This window comes from Saccostrea echinata, unplaced genomic scaffold (genome assembly GCF_033153115.1).
Source record: "Saccostrea echinata isolate AGI-Se365-2 ecotype Australia unplaced genomic scaffold, CSIRO_AGI_Sech_v1 ptg000025l, whole genome shotgun sequence".
In the NCBI taxonomy this organism is placed as follows: Eukaryota; Metazoa; Mollusca; class Bivalvia; order Ostreida; family Ostreidae; genus Saccostrea; species Saccostrea echinata.
In genome coordinates this window covers 18,724,833-18,745,101 of record NW_026889774.1, presented here as the reverse complement: position 1 = coordinate 18,745,101, position 20,269 = coordinate 18,724,833, and the positions used below count along the sequence as shown (strand labels likewise).

Sequence of the window (20,269 nt, the reverse complement as noted above, 5' to 3'; positions counted from 1 at the left end):
ATAATGGGTCAGTAAATATGAAGAATCAAAACTCCATACAATATCTATGTGTTACTAGTGGCTTTTTTGCCTTTTTGTTCTTGAAATATGCGTTAAAAATCGTCGACTACTTTAACTGGACAAATGAACAAAAGGGGTAATTTTAATTCGTATACGATAAAATTTGTTAATTACTGACACAAGATTGCTCTAAAAATGTTCATGAATTACGTAAATTTATTAATCTGACATTCATTGATTCTGACCATTTGAAGTAACACATTATCATGATTATGCATATTTAATAAATTTTGTATTCGACTTAAAATATTTTGAGTGAACCCCTTGAAATACAGCTAGACTGAGCTAGTTCTTATTTTTGTACGTCAGTTTAGACTTGGCATTTTTGTTGAAGTTGTTACGGTTTCTTCTTCCGTAAAACCTACTTTTTTGCCCCCATTGAATGCAAAATCGTTAATGACGTCACAAACAGTAATGATTGATCCTGTTTTGAGAAAAAAAAATTGAGAACCGTGGACACATTTTGAACATACTACCAATCTAATTAAAATCAGACTTCTTAGATCCGCGCCGTATACACTCTTACGCAGAGTGTATACGGCGCGGATCTAAGAAGACTGATTTTAAGGTTTGACGACACGTTGCTCAATATCTGTTTTGTATCTCTCCGTAATATAAGTTAATCATAATTAGTATGCGTATTAAAGATATTAAGATATCAAAATAGGCAATATCTTCTATAAGCAGTGGCAATTGGCAGTAAACAGTGAGCAGTAAGCAGCTGGCAGTTGGCAGTAAGCAGTTGGCTGTCGTATGTGGAATTCCATAATAATTACCATTGTCTTGTGATTCTTAAACTGTTTTAAAAATGTCTAAATAAATTTTTGATATTGACAATGCTAGTGATTTCCAATAGGATTATGTAGTAAATAGCATCCTCTGGTATCTTGCACAAATGCCTGGTAAAGTACCTAATTTTTTTTGTGAGGAAACTTGTTTCAGTAGCAATACTTCAATGACAATTTTTTGGAAAAAATTATATTTCAATTAAAACCCAAATTTGTATGGGAAGATAATTCAGCTGAAAAATTTTGTGCTGTACTTGCAAGCACTGAAATAAGTAAGAGACTGAATAGGTTTGTGAATAATCAAATTATCGAAAGTACACAGAATTCTGTAGACAAGGCTTGTGCTGAATTGACAGATATTATTCTCTCTGCAGCTAAACAATCTTTGAAAGAAAAGAGAAATTTATCTAACAAAAAAACCCCACACACAATAAAAATAATAAACATTGGTTTGATAATGATTTAGTCAAAAAAAGAAATAATTTACTGGAATATGCAAAAATTCTTACTAAATACCCTAAGGACCCTATAGTAAGAGGACATTTCTTCAAACTTCGTAAAAATTATGCAAAACTCCGAAAATTTAAATATAAAGAGTTCAAAAACAGTATGCTTAATAAAATTGATGAATTACATGAAAATAGCCCAAAAATGTATTGGGAATTAATTAAAAAAATCTCAAAACAGAGTACAGATGACAAAGGTTCTTTAATATCCTATAGTGACTGGATACAGCATTTCAATATGTTAAACACTAGTGAAGCTTGTTTTAACTCGAGCATTGCTGCTTTGGAGGAACATGTTTCTAAACTAGAATCTAATATGTACTTCAATGAATTGGACTATAGAATCACTAAATCAGAAATTTCTGAGGCAATAAGCAAATTAAAGTATAATAAATCTCCAGGATTGGACAGAATATCTAATCATATGCTGAAATATGGACAAAGCTCACTCATTGATAGTCTGCAAAAATTATTCAATAGCTGTTTAGCTGGTGGTATTTATCCAAACCAATGGTCCGCTGGTATTATAACTGTACTTCAAAAATCTGGTGATGCACATGACCCAAATAATTATAGCGGGATAACCATAACTAGTGCAGTAGGAAAATTAATGAATAGTATTCTCAACAATAGATTAGACAAATTTCTTGAGAAACATCAAATAATTAATGAATGTCAGATTGGTTTTACAAAAATGGCAAGGACATCAGATTATATGTTCATTCTTAGAAACATAATTGAAACTTACTGTCAGAACAGAGATGGTCACTTATACACATGCTTTATAGATTTTAGAAAAGCGTTTGACACTGTAATTCACTCAGGTATAAAATATAAATTGCTTAAGTTGTGTGTTGGAACAAATTTTTATATGCTTATTAAAAGTATGTACAATAATAGCAAGTCATGCATTAAAATAAAAAAATCACCACACAGATTTTTTCACAATAAAACTTGGTGTAAAACAAGGTGACAATCTCAGTCCCAATTTGTTTAAGATATTTATGAATGATTTACCAGAGTATCTTAAAGATGCAAATGACACAATAATAGTGAATGGTAAAAAAGTACATTGTCTAATGTATGCAGATGATGTAATATTACTGTCACATTCAACAACTGGCTTACAAAGTAATCTTGATAAATTACAAAAATTCTGTTCTGATTGGTGTTTAAAAGTTAATACTAATAAAAGTAAGGTTTTAATCTTCAATAAAGCGGGAAGAACTCTTAAACATAATTTTATTTTTGAAAGTAAAGAAATAGAATGTGTGTCTTCTTATAGGTATTTAGGAATATATTTTAATGCAGCTGGAAATTTCTCTAGTGCTCAAGATGATTTGTACAAAAAGGCAATGAAAGCATACTTTAAATTGCAGAAAGACTTTTTATCATTACAACCAAGCATTAGAACATCTCTTCATGACTTTGATCACACTATCAAACCAATATTACTCTATGGCAGTGAGATTTGGGGAATCTTAAATCGCCCATCTTTGTTTAACCGCAACACAATATCTTTGCATGATTTTTACTCCAAACTAAAGTGTGAAAATCCCCATATGAAATTTTGTAAATTTATCTTAGGTCTTCATAGAAAGTGCTCAAATTTTGCAACTTTGTCAGAACTTGGTAGATTTCCATTACACCTTGATGTTGTAAAAAATATAATGAACTATGTGAATAGACTAGAAAATCTTGGGACTTCTTTCCCATTATTGAATGCAGCATACCTTCAAAGTAAGCTTAATGCTAATACATGTAAATCGCAGTCATGGTATGGTATACTATGTAAATTTCTTCAAATTGCTGGGTTAAACCATATTATTACCATAAATAAACCCTTTTATTATATGATTGAATAATTTCCCTCTTTCTGATTGGCTGAGATCCAACAATGTTAGAAAAATACTACGTTATATTGACCTACACGTGACCTTCCAGGTCAATATAAGGAATTATTGCAGGTCAATATAATGAATTATTCCTGTTCCATTTTTTCATGTTACAATGTGTTCTTCTTGATATTTCTCGTAAAAACTTACAATTAAAGCAAAAAAAAAAAAAAAAAAAAAAAAAAAAAAAAAAAAAAAAAAACAGTCTTGTAGGAGTTTGCTATCATTTAATCATATAATAAAACAGTTATTGCTGTTTTTTGAGGTCAATACGATGATTTAGACACCTTCGAAGTACAATATTCACCTCGCCCTTCGGGCTCGGTGAATATTGTACTCCTCAGGTGTCTAAATCATCGTATTGACCTCAAAAAACAGCAATAATTGTATAATATTTCAAGAAAAAATGCAAAGAATTATTATATAATCATTACACAAATGAATGGTACAATATGAGAAATTTACAAAAAGCAAAACTTGAAACTTACATAAAATTTAAAACTAATTTGGTTTTTGAAAATTACCTAGCACTGTTATCACCTGAACAACGCAAAGTACTTACAAGGTTGCGGACATCAGCACATAATTTACCAATAGAATGAGGTCGTTACTTAGGGATTCCCAGACAACTAAGAATTTGTACAAATTGTTCTTCTCACCAAGTTGAAGATGAAATTCATTTACTCTTCGAATGCCCAAAATATAATTTACTTAGGCAAAATATGTATGAAAGTATACAACAACATTGTAAACAAATTTTACTTCTTGATAACATGAACAAATTAATATGGACATTGAATTGAGAAAATTATGATGTTCTTAAATCCCTTTGTGAATTGATCAAGGGAGAAATATAATGTGTCTTCTACATGTATATAGAATTTAAAAATTGTATACTTTTAACACTCAATAAATGTTAGTTTGGTCATAAGATATGCAAACATGGTGACTTATAAAGTACCAATGCACTGTCCCGTGGTATCTTTTGCAATTTAGTGGAATATATCTATTCAGTTTATATTTTTGTATATGTATATCTCTGGCTTTTTTGCATTATGGTACACGGTGGTACTTGCTTATACTTTACAATGTGTATTTCAAATTGTACATGTTAGCAATTATCTCAACTTATGAACCATGAGTAAATTGACTAAGTATATGTATTAAGAAAATGCTGAATATTACTATTATCAAATTTTGTGAATAATTATTATATTTATATGTTCTGTTTAATAATCATGTATGTAATATGCTCAAAAGGGCCCCGATTTGGAATAATAAATAAATACAAAAAATATATTATTGAGGAACGTGTCGTCTGGCCGTTCAAACATTCTACCCCAACAAAAATGCGCGATCCCAGCTTAAAATACATGTACATGTATCTTATTTGTGGCTGTTGATATTTTGCATTAAAATGTGACACCAACATCGATGGCGCTCAACATTAACGCAGTGATTAGTAAAATGTATGAAATGAAGATTTTTATATTTAAACATTGAAAGTCACTTTCTGTACCCAGCGTCCCCACCACACCTCTGTTGGATGATACATGTACAATCGTTATTGGGACAATAATATCGGGTTCAACATTCTTGAACTGCAGACCGGAAGCACATGTAAACAAAGAAAGTTGTTTACATTTATTACAAAAATAATCTGACTCGGAAAGTGCTCAAAATGGGTAAAATTCTTTATATTTTTAATGCAAAATAATGTTGCAAAATTATGTTAATTAGTTTCTTTGAAAATATCAATATGAACATAAAGATTTTAACCATCAGTATGTAAAGCTAAGGAAATTAAATTTGGTTAGATCATGATTCGGGCCTAGCTGCAGAACTGTACACTGCTGTATACGTAACGTTATGGTTTTATATATTAGTCTTTGAACATAACGCTACAGATCCCGTAATGCAAATATGGTGCAATTTACGGCGCAAGATCTGCGCACGGTTGGGGAGAATTTCTCCACTTTCCAGCATTGGTCAACCAACTACCTTTCACTCCCTAATTCTAGACATTTTTTTTTAAACCAAACTGTATTTTTTAATCCTTTATATTTGTCCCTACAGACCAATCAACTCACTTGTTTTGAATTCTGTCGGATGGTAGAAAATTTAAAGCAAGGGAGTTAATTGATCTGTAGAGACAAATATGTGTCTAAAATTAGGGAGTGAATGGTAGTTGATTGACCAATGCTGGAAAGTGGAGAAATTCTCCTCAACCATGCGCAAAAATCTTGCGCCGTAAATTGCACCTTATTTGCATTAAGGGATCTGTAGTGTTGTGGTTAAAGACTAATATATAAAACCATAATGCTACAGTTCTGCTGGTAGATCATGATCAGTGTTGTGAAACAGAAGTGTGTTAATAAACTTTCATTAATTGTGGACAAGAAAAGAAACTGTGGATATGAAAAGAAAAGAATCTGTGGATATGAAATTTATTAAACACAGCTTCTAAAAATACTATTTCTAAGAGTTTGTTTGTATTCATGACATTAAGCTGTCCATATTTTTTTTTTGTCCAGTTGTCTACACATTCAACTGTACCCCCTCCCTCCCTCCCCCCCCCCCCCCTACAGAAAAAAAAAGATTTAGAATGGCAATGCATTGATTAATTTGTTATAAGTATACATGTATTGCATTATCCTGATCTAAAATCTAAAATCTTTTCCAAAAGAAGAAAGAAGCACTTTATTAAAATGAAAATAAACTTATAGAATAATTCATAAAAACTTATTTTCACCAGAGAAATACTCTAGTAAAATATGAGATTTTCCAAAGGTTGCTTACCTTAGTATAAGATGACGAGCAAACACACAGGTCTACATGATGAATAAACACAGGTACATACAACACATTTAACAGAACAGGTAAACGTGGTGAATAGGTTGACTGGTAGGACTCGACTAGTGTGGGAATAGGCCAGCACGGGTGGGTATGAAGTCAGGGTGTAAGGTCACAGTGATTATATTTACATATGCCATTTGACTACAATACATAACATTCATGACATGTCTGGAAATGACACACTATCTATCTTATGTCACGCTAAATACTCGTACATTTTTGTTAAAGATCTAAGTCTCCAAAAATTTAAGAATCTTTTTTCAGGTAATAACTGTTTATAACAAAAAATATCATTAATGTACATGTATACAGCACAGGAAGCATTGAATCACAGAGAAGAAATGGAAGAAGAAGATGTAGATGACAGGGATGACAGTATGGAAGAAGAAGATGTGTCAGAAGAAGATCCAGAGGAAGACAAGCAGGGATCATTGGCTAAGGCAGCCATCACGGGAAGAAGTGTCACATTACAGATGTTAATTTCAGAGAAAATCATAGATCCAGGCCCTGCTCTTCTTTCCTTGAAGTACCTGGTAAAGGAACACAAAGTTATAGTGAGGCAGAGGCTGCAGAGCAGCAATATGAATATATATGCATATCTAAACTCTGAGATTTTTTAAAACAATGAATATGCTTGCTAAATTTAAGGTAATAAATATATTGATTATTGCCTGAATTTTGTAGGTAACATTTTACTCAACTATTTCAGGGACGTAGATTCATTGCTGACTTGCTTCCAGATGGCAGAATCCAGATGCCTGGAACCAAGGAGACCTTCACCTCACCAAGTGCCTGGGCAATTCACTGCAAGAAACAAGTTAATCCTCATAAGAAATCAGGATGTGGATGGGCTTCTGTAAGCACTACACAACATCAAGCTGTGAATGGATAATGAAAACTTAAGAGGGTTCATATTGATTATTTTTTGAAAGAATTGAATTCATTTGTGTTCAGTAGACAACAAAAAGATCCAGCAGTGGGTCCTGATAAATTCATGGCATGTTAAAATATGTTGTGAAGTACACTGAATAGTGATTTTTTCACAGTGTTAAGTTTCAGTGAAGAGCCTAATATTACAAACCTTTTTTATGTCAGCATGAGAAATGTGAGACAATTGAAGTAAAAAGCCAAGTCTTTTTTTTATACTTTATACAAGCCTAGCTCATATATTTCATGGAAGACATTTAAAGAATATCTTGGAGTTTGTTAAGTGTTGTTCTGCAGCTAATACCAGTTATCTCTCTTACATTAAATTCCCTCATGTAGGTTTTATACAAGGAGAGAAAGCTTGACATTTGGAAGGCAGCTTGGTTTCGTAAGCATAGAACATCCAGTCCTGCCCGCAATAATATTGACTCTTCAAGTTCTCAGGTTCCACTCCACTGAGTTTGTCTTTTGTTGAAATGCCTAAAATTTTGCTGGTTGTCATAATAATGAAAATAGTGATAAGTATATCTAATCCAATTACATATAAAGTAAACACTAAATCATGAAAGTTTGTTTAAATTAGATTATTTGTAAAGATGTTTAATTCCCCACAGTCACCAAGGTCTCCTTGGAATTCTCGTGAGGACATAAATGATTCACGACCAGAGGCTCAGACTAATGGAAAGCTGGCAGTGTCACGATTGGCTGATGACAGACAGACAGAGGACTGTCAATCATTGCTAATGCCCCGCCCTGCTCACACCAGTACACCTAATCAAAATGGAAAATCTGAATCCAAAAGGTAATAGATGAAACTCAAATCAGTTGTTAGTTCACCTGCACCACAGGTTCAAGTGAGCTTTTCTGATAAAAAAAATGCTTGCAGTCAAGACATGTGAAGTCTTATCGATATGCAAGTGTCCTCATGCAGTGTAATTCAGTTTTGTTCAAACCATGACCCTTGGGCAAGGGTGGGGCCACAACAGAAGATCAAAGTTTTAAGGCTATAGCTTGTCAACTTGACTTCAAGCCTTTATATATATCATTAAAATTTGCTGGAATCATGGAATTGCATAAATTGATGGCTACATTTTTGTGTATACATACATACAGCCAAACCTTGCTATCTCAAACTCAACGAGAACAAGAAAAAAATTTTGAGATATTGAGGATACGAGATACCCAAGGTAAAATACTTAAAGGATAAAGGGTTGAGACTTTCAAATCACTTCTACATATCCATGGTATTTGAGATATCAGTTTTTGAGGTATTTAAACTCAACTGTATATGTCAGAAAGGTACATGTTGTGGCCCCTGGGCCTTTTGTTATTGGCATGATTGTATTAAATTGAAACTAGAATTTTAAATTCAACTTTCAGATCTTAAGACAGAAAAATGATAAAATTTTATGTGAAAGTGTTGGTTTTCATTCTTTAATGTAAATTATTTCATTAAATTTTATATCAATTTATAATTTTTTTTTTTTTAGAATGAAAGAAAATTTGGGTATTAGAATTCAAGAAGAGGGTGAGTTCTTAAAAAAACATTTTGATTTTATGTTAATGAAATGTTGATTATATATTTTGTACAACATTACATGTACATTATTATCATGTATTATTTAGCAAGTTTCAACAGTCCTTGTTAATGTATGTACACTATTTTATGTTACACTGGTATGGTGTTATCATTGGGATTGATTGTTAATGTACATGTATATCCCTTCATTAGCTACTTTTTCATGATTTTGTGCATCGAATATGAAATCTGTGATGAACTGAATAGAAAAATGGATCATAAAAAAATTACAGTTATCTCAAACTCCATGGGATCAAGGAAAAAATTCTGTTTATGAGAGTAATCATAATATTGAGGGTTAAAATAACTTAAAAAAAGGTGGTTGGGACTTCCAACGCACTTCAACATATTCATGATACTGGAGATATCGATGTTCAAGCTGCGGAAGTACAACTGTCATGTGTAATTGAAATGTTAAATGATAAAAGAATGTATTAGAATTTTTAAATTTCATGAATCGTAAGTATTGACATACAGTACACACCTGACAACATGAAGATCAAACAATAATTATTGCATGAATATGGTCAGTTTATAAAAAATGATCTGTAGGTTTTGCTTAGAATGTGTGAAATTTTAGAAATATAAAGTTTTTTCATGGAATAACAGGTTAACATGCAATGCCTTTAAACAATTTTAATAGAAAATTCTGTATCTTGGTTGTACTCTAATGTATATTTAGCAATAAAGGGAAAGTGATTTAACTTGGCATCATATGGTACTCTTAAATCCTCCAATACTAAAGAAATAAGGAACATTGCTTTATTTATAATTCATGTTTTAAACAAATTGATTGATTTATTTGATTTTTTTTCAGCATTAAATTTATCCCTCAAGGCACCAAAGTCACCTCCTAGAAAAGAATCGCATACTTATTCTGAGTCTGAGTCCTTTACCGAGAAGAACAACAACCACAGTGAGAGAAAATGTATTAGGCACGCAGCTCTCAAATCCCGCAGCCAAAACATGTAAGAAAATGTATTAGGCATGTATCTCTCAAATCCCACACTGTCATGGTAGCTCTGTTGGTAGAGCGCTCTCTCCATGATTGGAAGGTCGTGAGTTCATATCTCGGCCCCGACTGACCTAAGTCAATAAAAAATAGGAAGCAACTGTTCCTTCAAGAAGTATTCAGCACTTTGAAGTGAAAGTTGCGGGTCCTTTGCATGAGACCTTATAAACCTAGGCCCCGTGTCACGGCAGGCGTTGGCACGATAAAGATCCCTCACTGCTCAGTTGCCATGAATGCCGAGTAAAAGTCTAAATTTTAAGCCCTTCATCGGTATATGATGATGTCTCTATATGAGTGAAAAATTCTCAAATGGGACGTAAAACAACATAAATCAATCTCAGATCCCGGAGCCAAAACATGCAAGAAATCAAAACATGTAAGAAAATAAATGTGTTAGGCATGCATTTCTCAGATCCAGCAGCCAAAAAATGTAAGAAAATATACATATTTCTTGTATCTTTATTTTTGCAACGTATCCAAAGTGAGGTTTTTCAGAAGTTTGTTTTACTTTGTTTTTATATCTGCTTTAACTTTTGTCTGCTGTCGGTTAAGCAATCTTAGATGATGTATTTTGCACATGATAGTGAATAATTTAATTTCATTTAGAAGAAGTCTTGAGAAAGGTTAGTGCTCTGCACTTATGGAGTCGCCAACTGTAAAGTGGTTTTGTTATTTAAGTACTCATTAAGAGGGCTGGGTGGTTGTGGCCATTTTCAGACTATATTGATCTCCTTTAGAAGAAGAGCTCCATATAAAGATATACAAAAATGATCAAATTTTAAAACTTAAATGTATGAAATTTTTCTTTGCCAAATGATAGTTGACAGCTTAAGATATCATATCTAAAAAATTAAGTTATATCTGATGGTTAATTTGTTGACCCCCCAGCCTCCTTTTTAAAGTGATTTGAATTTTGACCTGGTTTATGCACATTGTAAATCTTTCCATTTTATTTGAATTCTCACAAGAACTAGTGAAAGTTTTACACATTTTGGTTAGTGAACAGATTGATCATGTAATACATGCGTTATTTTTTGATCATGTAATACATGTATTATTTTGGTCATTTTGATGTCAGAGACTCATTTTTTCCATGAATTACCAATGTTGAATTAACACCTTATCGTGGAAGTATTTTAATTCATGGGGACCAGTTATTGTGAACTAGCTGTTATGAAATCATGGAGATGTACTGAATAAATATATTTTCATTGGAGAGGGTTAAATTGTTCATGAAAGATAAATATAATAGATCAGTATTCATTTAGTTCGTAAAATCATGACTAATATAAAAATTGAGCCACAACATTTATATAGATTCCAAGATAAATTTCTGTGTGGAAAACATATCAGCTGCTTTGTTGTTTTTTTTAATGTCAGTGACCCCCATACCCTTGTGGAATGTGAGTCTTTTAAGGAACTGGACAAAATCCAACCTTTTACAGTGTCCATAGCCAGTAATGCACTTCTTCTAATGGTAATTCACCAATTAAATTGTACTTAATTAAAAATTTCAAATATTTTAAAACATTTTATTAAAGTAAACTGTTCTTGTTGTTAATATACATGTATATACAGTTGAACTTCAGAATCTCAAACACTGATATCTCAAATACCATGAATATGTCAAAGTGAACGGGAAGTCCCAACCACTTATTCTTTAAGAAATTAACCCTTGATATCTCATATACACAGATATCTCATTTTTCGGTCCCATCTAGTTTGAGAAAACAAGGTTTGACTGTAATATATATATATTGTTTTATATTGTACGTAACTTATAAAACTTGTAATTTTTGGCTAAATTACAAGTTTATATACCTTTGTTTTTTTTTTTCATCTGGCAAAGCAATTAAGAAATACACTTTTAATTAGCAACTCACAATATTTGTAACTGTAGGACTTCCATTGTCACCTGACTTCCAGTGAAGTGGTGGGGTACCTCGGGGGAAAATGGAACCAGAATACACAACGTAAGCATAAAACAAAAACAAGAGTAATAAAAAACTGCTTCAGGTCTCTAAATATTTGTGAAGAAGAAAATCCTTATATAAACAAAAGGATATTTTTAACCTGTAAGTTTATTTTTTATAAGTCTGTCTAATTTTAATATTTACCTGCTAAGAATAAGAATAAAAGTACAAAAAAGCAAATTCAAAGAACTGTGGTCTCCCACTTGGTTTGGATGCAATGATCTATGGCAAATTGTAATTGTCTGTCTGTCCTGTTTTGTCTGTTCATCATATACTTTTTTATATTTTGAAGTACACATATAAGTTAAATTTTTTGTACACATATAAGTTATATTTTTTGTGAATTTTGAACACATTGCCCACATTGAAATACATATATACACATGTATATACACTGTTCCTAGCTGAAATAATGTGGGCTTGCCTGATTTTTATGATGTTGCAGGCTTTGAGGTAATTAGATCATGCGGTCAATTCATAGTACATTCAGAAAGGTCTTGTCACAGATAATGCACATGTGAAAAATATGAAAACCTTGGGTCTTCTGGTGCAAAAGCTATGGCCAAGGTTAAAATTTTGAGAAGTAGGCCAAACTTCAAGGTCATGAGGACAAAAATCACAGTACACTGGGAAAGGTCTTGTCACGGGAACTACACATGTACTACACTGTTTCTTCAGGTGCAAAAGCTGTGGCCAAGTTAAAAATTGTTGAAAAGTTGGGCAAACTTGAAGGTCAAAATGATGAGGTCAAAATTCATAAAATATTTGGAAGAGTTTTGTCACAGATAATGAACATGTTAAATATGAAAAACCTTTCTTCCCTCATTCAAAAATTATGACTTCATGTTATGTTAAAGTTTTTGTGACAGAGGGAATGACAGATAGAACTTCAAAGTCAAGATCATAAATCATAGTACATCTGGAAAGGTCTTGTCACTTGTAAAATTGAAATCCACATCTCCTAGCTGTAATTCATAAGTTATGTCCAAGGTTAAAGATTTACAAAAGTTGGGGACAATAAATAATAAACAATCTTATATGTCTCTCATATACATTGACATTTTTATGTGTTTTATAGATTTGACCATTGTTAATGCGTTTCCCTGTAAATGTAGACTTGCAGACAGCAAAAAGGCACCCCTTGTAGAAGAAGAGGTGAGCTTCTTTTGAATTGTATAATTTAGCATATTTTTTTTAACAATATAGCACATTTGTTGTTAAATAAGAGATTTTGACTGTAATATCCCTGTGATTGTACAGATCCGACAGTCTATGAATGAGCTGGGTCTGATTTTGGTGGGATGGTATCACAGTCATCCTTTCTCAGAAGCTCAGCCCTCAGTAAAGGACATTGACTGTCAGATGTCCTACCAGCTTTGTATGAAAGGATCAGGATCTAATTACTTCCCATGTGTAGGAGTCATCATAGGTAATCACAGTCGGTATTCCATTTCTGATGAATCCTACCTCAACAAATTAGATTTTTTTTTTCAAATCTCTGACATTTCTTTTGAGAAATTGAGTAATTTTACTGCAAGGTTTCCTTCTGATAGGCAGGTACTGCAATTTATTTTGAAATGACAACAATTAAGGTAGTTTATTATATTATTTTCAGCTCCATATAACAGACAGAGAACAAAGAAGGAATCTGCTTGCCGAATGTACATGGTCATGCCACCTCTGGATGTAAGAATTTAAAAAAAGAAATGAATTTTAATTGATGATATTTAATAGAAATGTTGTTGATTTAAATGAAAAGTTCTTTTTGTAGGAGCAGCCCTCAGATTATGGTATACCTATGATTGTCAAATTCTCCCTACAGAAGAATCTGTCTGTGACAGAAGAACTACTTAGTGAAATGGTAAGTATTTTTTATGACATTCGAAATGGTGAAAGTCTCAGTGATTTATTATTGTATTAATGCACAGGAAAACACTTATCTAATTTTGTTCAGAAATGGTTGTCTATAATTACATAAGTTTTTGCATGGTCAGGTATTTATTGAAGAATACATCAAAAATTTTGAAGGAGTTTTATGCTTAAATATTTTTAATAACGAATGTTTACTGAAATTTAACTGTTAAATATTAAGTGTTATGAAATAAATATTCATGTAATGGTGAGGTCAATATACCACTGCTTCCATTGCTGGAGAAAAAACATCTTTTGGACAAAGATATATTTCTAGATTATTGTGCTTAATATTAGTGAGCATTTAAAGCCTAGTTAAGCTAATTGTAATTTAAGTATACAATCAAGTAAATTTTTTTCATTAAAAACTGCAACAATTTACTGCTATATATTTTTTAAGAAAACTGTGACAGATTTTTATCGGAGTGCCCCAGATTGGCTGAAATTCAGACAGTGCTGGCAGCCGACCATAACATACCTGGACAAATTGAAGGTCAGTCTTGGTACCAAAGAAACTAGGTGTAGATGCTAGTACCTACTGCCTAAGATCAGGCTATCTTTAAAAAATTGTTTGTTTGCTCTCTCCCAACTGACTGGCTTAAAAATGACTGACTCAAAACTGTTTTATTTTCCAGGAAACAGTATATATTTCTTTCTTTTTGTTCTCTGTTAAAGGACTTATCGCATGATTTTTCAAAAATCTTAATTTTATGAAAAATATTATCTACAACCTTGTTTATTAAAATTCTGAATACAATAAACGTTGTTGAAAGTATATTTTAAGAGATATTGAGAGTTGAAATTCAAATACGGCAATATGCATATTTCAGTCGGATTTCGGCGAAATACTGCTCTGACGTCATAGGCGACAATTCAGTGATAGAGAGATGAGGAGTTGCACACTATTTACGAAGTTATCAACGACAAATGCAGCTTAATTATGAAAAATGCTGATAAAATTAATTCCTAACGTGATTTTCAATTACTATAGAAACATTAACTAGTTCTAAGGTATAAGAATTTTGAGATATTTTCGTTTTTTATTCCAAACATTTAGAATCTGTAGGTCTGATTACGGCAATGTTTCGTGATCGGAAAATTATTTTCAAGACCGCCATCCTTTACAAAACATATGAAAGCATACTTGCAAAAATTAATATTATGTTAAAAAGGAAGAATAACAGAGTTATGTAATATTAAATGTGTGAATCAAATAAGTTAATACATGTGATAAAATGACAAATCAAATTGTATTGCGATGGCGAGTTTCTTCATCTTCGCCGTGTCTCCCTCGCTATCGTCGCTGCTATTTTTACAATGTTAACGGATTTTTCAGATTATTTCTTGCTGACAATTCTAAAATATAAGGTTGGACATTAAATTTCATATCGATAAAATCAGTGATTTGGTCGTCCATAACGCAGAAAATTCAGGTTGTATCGCGTATATTTTTGTAAGATTTACGTGAAGAGCTGATCAGCCATTGTCGCCTTTGACGTCACAGGGTCACATGATCGCTATCTAATTAACTTAGATTTTTAATTCAGAGGTTTTCATTTGAGTCAATAATTGGTTAATTACTGCGGTTTATCCACAGTAAAAACACAAAATTTATAAACTGTGGTCATAAGGAACGTTTTAAGCTTTTAATTTCAAATAATTTAGAAACATGCGATAAGTCCTTTAATATGTTTGTTCAAATTTCCTTGGGAAAAAATTTTCCCACCTACTTACCAACCAAATTTTTTAACCCTGAGCTGGGAGAGGGCAAACAAACATTATTTTAAAGATGGCTTCAGTGTTAGCCTCATTTCCAAAGTACTACATGTATGATCATAAACACTTACTGCCTGAATTCAATCATAGTACCAATGTAGTACAATCATTAACACATACTATCTGAACTCAAAGTCAATCACATTACCAAAGTAGTACAATTATAAACAATACCTGAGTTCAAGATCAGTCACATTTACAAAGTACTGCAATCATTTGCATGCACTGCCTGAGGTCAAGGTCAGTCCCAAAGCGAAATTCAAGGCAGTTGTACTGTAAACGTATCGTTATCACATTTGTATCACATTTGTATTCTTTTTAGTGCCTTTTGCGGAAAGAATTTTTCGCAAATTGAAGTACAATGCTAAATGTCTTGCACATATATACTGTATACAGGGTTATTTTCGCCCTTTTGCACTCGCGCCCAATTTTGCCCCGTTTTAAATTTGCCCAGTCACAGTTCTGTTTAAGAAATTATGCTGTGTTCTTTGAATTTGCCCCATTTTAAATTCGCCTACCTGTGATTAGGGCAAAAAGGGTGAAAATAAAACGGGGCGAAAATTTCCATGTATACAGTACATAAATAAGAATATTAAGAAATGTGTTAAATCAAATCTGCGCTGACTTGTTCAAAAATCAATTTCCACCAAAAATCCTACATGCTAAATATAATACATTTACAGTATTACTAAACACATACTACATTCACCTATATATGTCTTAATAAAGGACAGTTACATTAAAAATGTACTGGTAGAATGCTAAATATGACATACCTGGTTGAATTGAAGTCTATTCACATCACCTACATTGTAAGTAGGTGTATTACCACATATTAAACAAATTAAAGGTCAATCCACTCAAAAATGTACTTACTGACTATTAGATACATGGATACCTACACATATTAATAACAATAAGACAGTAGATAAAATAAGCCAAAAAGATTTAGATGATATGTAGCATTAATTTTCACACACTTTCTACAGTATGTTAGTAATAACCTATTTTATGATTTCATTATTTATCTATCTTTTTCCCCTCAAAAATCATGACAATTGTATCAGTTATCAATTAATAGAAGAACCTGGATTTTGTTAGAATTTGTTTCTAAGTCTTTCATGTAAGTGTGAGCATATACAGTGAAACTTGTCTAATCCGGATGTTGTGGACTCAAGAATCTTGCCTAATACAATGTAATCTGTAAGTCCCTATTGATAAATTCAGTTGTTTCATGTTGTGTAATTCTGAGTGTTGTCCAATCCGGGCAATTTCTATGGAACCAGTGGGGTCCAGATTAAACAAGTTTTACTGTAATAGAATATGTTGAAATCAAAAATATGAATGGAAAAGACAGAAAAAGTTCACTGCATTCCTTAACACAACTGTCAAAATAATTTAAAATTAAAAGGGAAATTACTTTCATTGATGACAAAGCTAATGGCTGGTATATATAAACTGTGTATATTTTGAGAGTGCCAAATGGTTCTTTTTCAAGTTTCTTTCTTTTTCTTTCAAGTTTGAATGATTTCATGGATTTAAAAAAGCTAAAAATAAGCATAAGGTCACTGCATATAGAACTTAAGCAATTTTTTTTGTTGCCAGATAATTGCTGATTTTGTCAGATCAGGCTGTGTGAAATGTCTACATCCTGTCACAGAAATAATTATTCCATGCTTATGCATGAAGCTTTACCCAATTTTTTTTAATTTTGTACATAAGATCAAAGAATATTTATTAATTCATGTTAACCACACGATTCTAGCAGCACTTTCCAAGGACTATAGAACGTAAGCTCTCTATATCAACAAAAATTATGTTTCAATTTAAGTATGCATATGCAGTGTTGAACTTTTGCATCTTTGTTGTTAAGAAGGACAGAGAAAAGGCTGATTGGGAGTACAAAACACTGTCTGTCTTCATTATAAGAAAAAAAAAATGATAAAAAAAAATTAGAATACCTGATTCATAAAATTAATTCCTTATGAATTACACGTGATATTCACTGTATATGCTTTTTAATGCCCATTTTATATATTTGTTTTCATGAATTCTTGTTCTGTTTCATTCAGCAAATATTTGATCAACAGTTATGTCTTCATGAGTTAGGAATTTAATACCCGTGACAAATTCTTCGTTGTTTATTTAATGTACTATCCAAAAATGAAATTTACAAGATGTATAGTTTTGCATGTTTCCATTTATTTCTTGGACTTGAAATTAAACTTTGAATATAAATATTAAGAAATCTTTATCTCTAAAGTTCACTACATATAGCTTACTATGAAGTCATATTGTAAAGGCAAGTTAGAATATCTGGGTGTATAGCCTTAACATACCTGCAAACAGAGAATCAAAACTAGTGTAAAAACAATGCCCTAAAAATTGGTATGAAACATGTCAGTCAAAATACAACCCAACAATAGATTATAATTGAAAACAAGATCATTATATCGACCATAGAATTTGCAATATGCTGACTTTAAATGAGATTGTAAAAAGCCCTATAATGTCAACTTATTTGTAAGCCTCTGTTTAAAAATTGATCATACTCAGAACATTTTATTACATATTCAATCAGTTGAGTAGGTTTCTCGCAGCACTTTTCAGGTCCAGAAATGTTTTTACATAATTATTTTTATGAACAGAAATAAAATATCCCTGGGGTAGTGTTGAACTTTTCACTTTTCATTAAGGCATATTTTTCTATTTATAGACGTCACATTATGACTTCATAGCGGAGTGTTTCTGTTAGCCTATAAAGACTCATTGGCGTCTATACAATGGATAATGATAGTAAATTTTTATCTGTGGCATTTTTGATTTATCAATGTTACCTTTTGCAAAAAAAGTGTAAATTTGCCAAATAATGATCTGGGTGCTGCCTTAACATACCTGCATTTACCAGACCAATACAGATAGCTCACAGCAGGTGTGACCAGTCAACAGGGAATGCATATTCCTCCTCACTGTTTATTATCTACACAGTTTTCATACATGCTAATAGACAGCCTGATGTCTTGACCCAGTCTCTGATTGTAGTTACCTCTCCTTCAGAGTACTGTTCAAGTCCATGTCTATGTGACATTTTAAGATCACTGTAGATATTGTGGCTTTAGATTTCAAAGAAACTGCATGTGTGTATGTTTTTTTCCCTAGGGTTCCCTTGCCACAAAACTGCCTGAAGATCAGATGGAGAATGGAACTTTCCTGGAATTTGTTCAACATTTGATTCTGTCAAAATGAATGCTTTCAAAGCAGTACAAAATAAGCACTAAACCCACCAAAGTTCACATGGTGTTTTGTTAGGTAGTTAGCAAAACTACTTGACACAAGCATCAGAATTTGAATCATTAATGAACAAACATATAGCAGCTAATTAAACTGTGCCTAATGTGTTAGTAAGTAGGTTTAACTGGTGCTGTTTGGTTTATGTGTATGGAGTATTTCTCTGGGTGTTCCAGTTTATGTCTGTTAATGATGAGATTCAGTATGTCTTCCCATTTTTAAGAACATTATGTACAGAGTTATTTGATAAATTTTGTATGCCTTACAGATAGTTAGAGCATTATTACTAGATTCATGCACTGTGTTAAAAATGTTACAGTACTTTGTTTATATGTTCACTAGTTACTTTGTATTTTCAACAGTTATTTTGTTTATATCAAGTGCATACATGTATAGTTGTATGTGTATTTCTATCATCTAAAGGTTGTACATGTGCATAAAGATGTTGTGCATAAAAACAGGACTGAAAACGAAAGCATATTTTATGTTTTAAGAATATATCAAATATTCCATAGAAAATTGACAATTTTCATTCAAACAAACAAGAATATAGAAAACCTTTTTTAACCAAAGGGGTTTCCTGACTCTTTTGTGTAATGATGCAAGCAAAGTTGTGTTTAAGATACATGTAGAAGCATTATGAATTATACATGCATATCTAGGCAGCAGTTTTTAGAATTGTATTCATTAATTAACACTATGCACAAGTAAATCAGGTGACTTATTTACATGTTAAAGTTATTTTTTACAATGTAATTCAATGTTTACACAGGTTTTTTTCTGTATCATAATTCATCCATTTGCTGTACAGTGTACTAAATAAATATGCACCCATCATCATAATATATGGAAGCTTTATAAGCAGTAGATTAATATAACAAATTCACATGAATAAGCAGATGAGTAGATATCCACTTTGGAAAATATGTAGTATTTACAATTATGAAAAATATATTAACATGTAAATAATTTTTTTTTTATCACAACCAAAATGCATTATACAGTGCAGTTCCCTGCAATTTTCTCATTATTGGTTTTTCCTTACCATACATGTAGTCTAGGGCATATAAATATTAGTCTGTTTCAATGATGATTAGGCTTCATTCTATTCTCAAGCTGATTGTTTATATTAGGACTACAGATAACTACATGAATTTTGATAACTAATTTTCACATTGAAAAATTAAGATACCCAAAAAAGCTGATTATAATATGCATACACTTTATTTTGTACTTTCTATAGTTCTTGTTTATATAATGTTAAAAGTTAATAAACGTTTCTTTGCTGCTGGATTACAATACATTTTTATAAAATTATGTGTATTTATGTATATGCAATAAACTATGCAATATTTCACTTTGTCTTACTGCCACGTATGTTTTAGCACACCAGAACTGAAGATTCAAGATGTTTCACAAGATATATAGAGGAAAATAATCTCAACAACAGCAAGGCTATGGTTAGTCATGTTAATGTCAAACATCCTGAAGAAGTGTGGTTTGAAGTTTGTCAGGTCACCTTAGTCACTCAAGTGACCTATTGCTATCTGTTTTTGTCCATTGTGATGCATTGTGCATTTAACATTTGAACATTTTCAGCTTCTCTGAAATGACTGAACCAATTCCAACCAATAGCAACTATAGGTGAAGGGAAACAAATATTTTGAATTTCATGGTCCCTCCCCTCTTTTGTGCCTG

General features: G+C 31.9%; 1 protein-coding gene across 1 annotated transcript; it reads left to right on the top strand.

Moving 5' to 3' along the window:
• The first annotated feature begins 4,858 nt into the window (after positions 1–4,858).
• Positions 4,859–19,928, top strand: LOC133192091 (MPN domain-containing protein-like). The gene is made up of 15 exons (XM_061327940.1): positions 4,859–4,934; positions 6,418–6,638; positions 6,815–6,961; positions 7,372–7,476; positions 7,647–7,834; positions 8,523–8,560; positions 9,429–9,579; positions 11,004–11,100; positions 11,524–11,596; positions 12,675–12,751; positions 12,857–13,025; positions 13,212–13,282; positions 13,368–13,457; positions 13,908–14,000; positions 18,443–19,928. Exons 1-15 carry the CDS (start codon positions 4,931–4,933, stop codon positions 18,527–18,529), a joined length of 1,611 nt encoding a protein of 536 aa, XP_061183924.1. The 5' UTR covers positions 4,859–4,930; the 3' UTR covers positions 18,530–19,928.
• Positions 19,929–20,269: the final 341 nt, after the last annotated feature.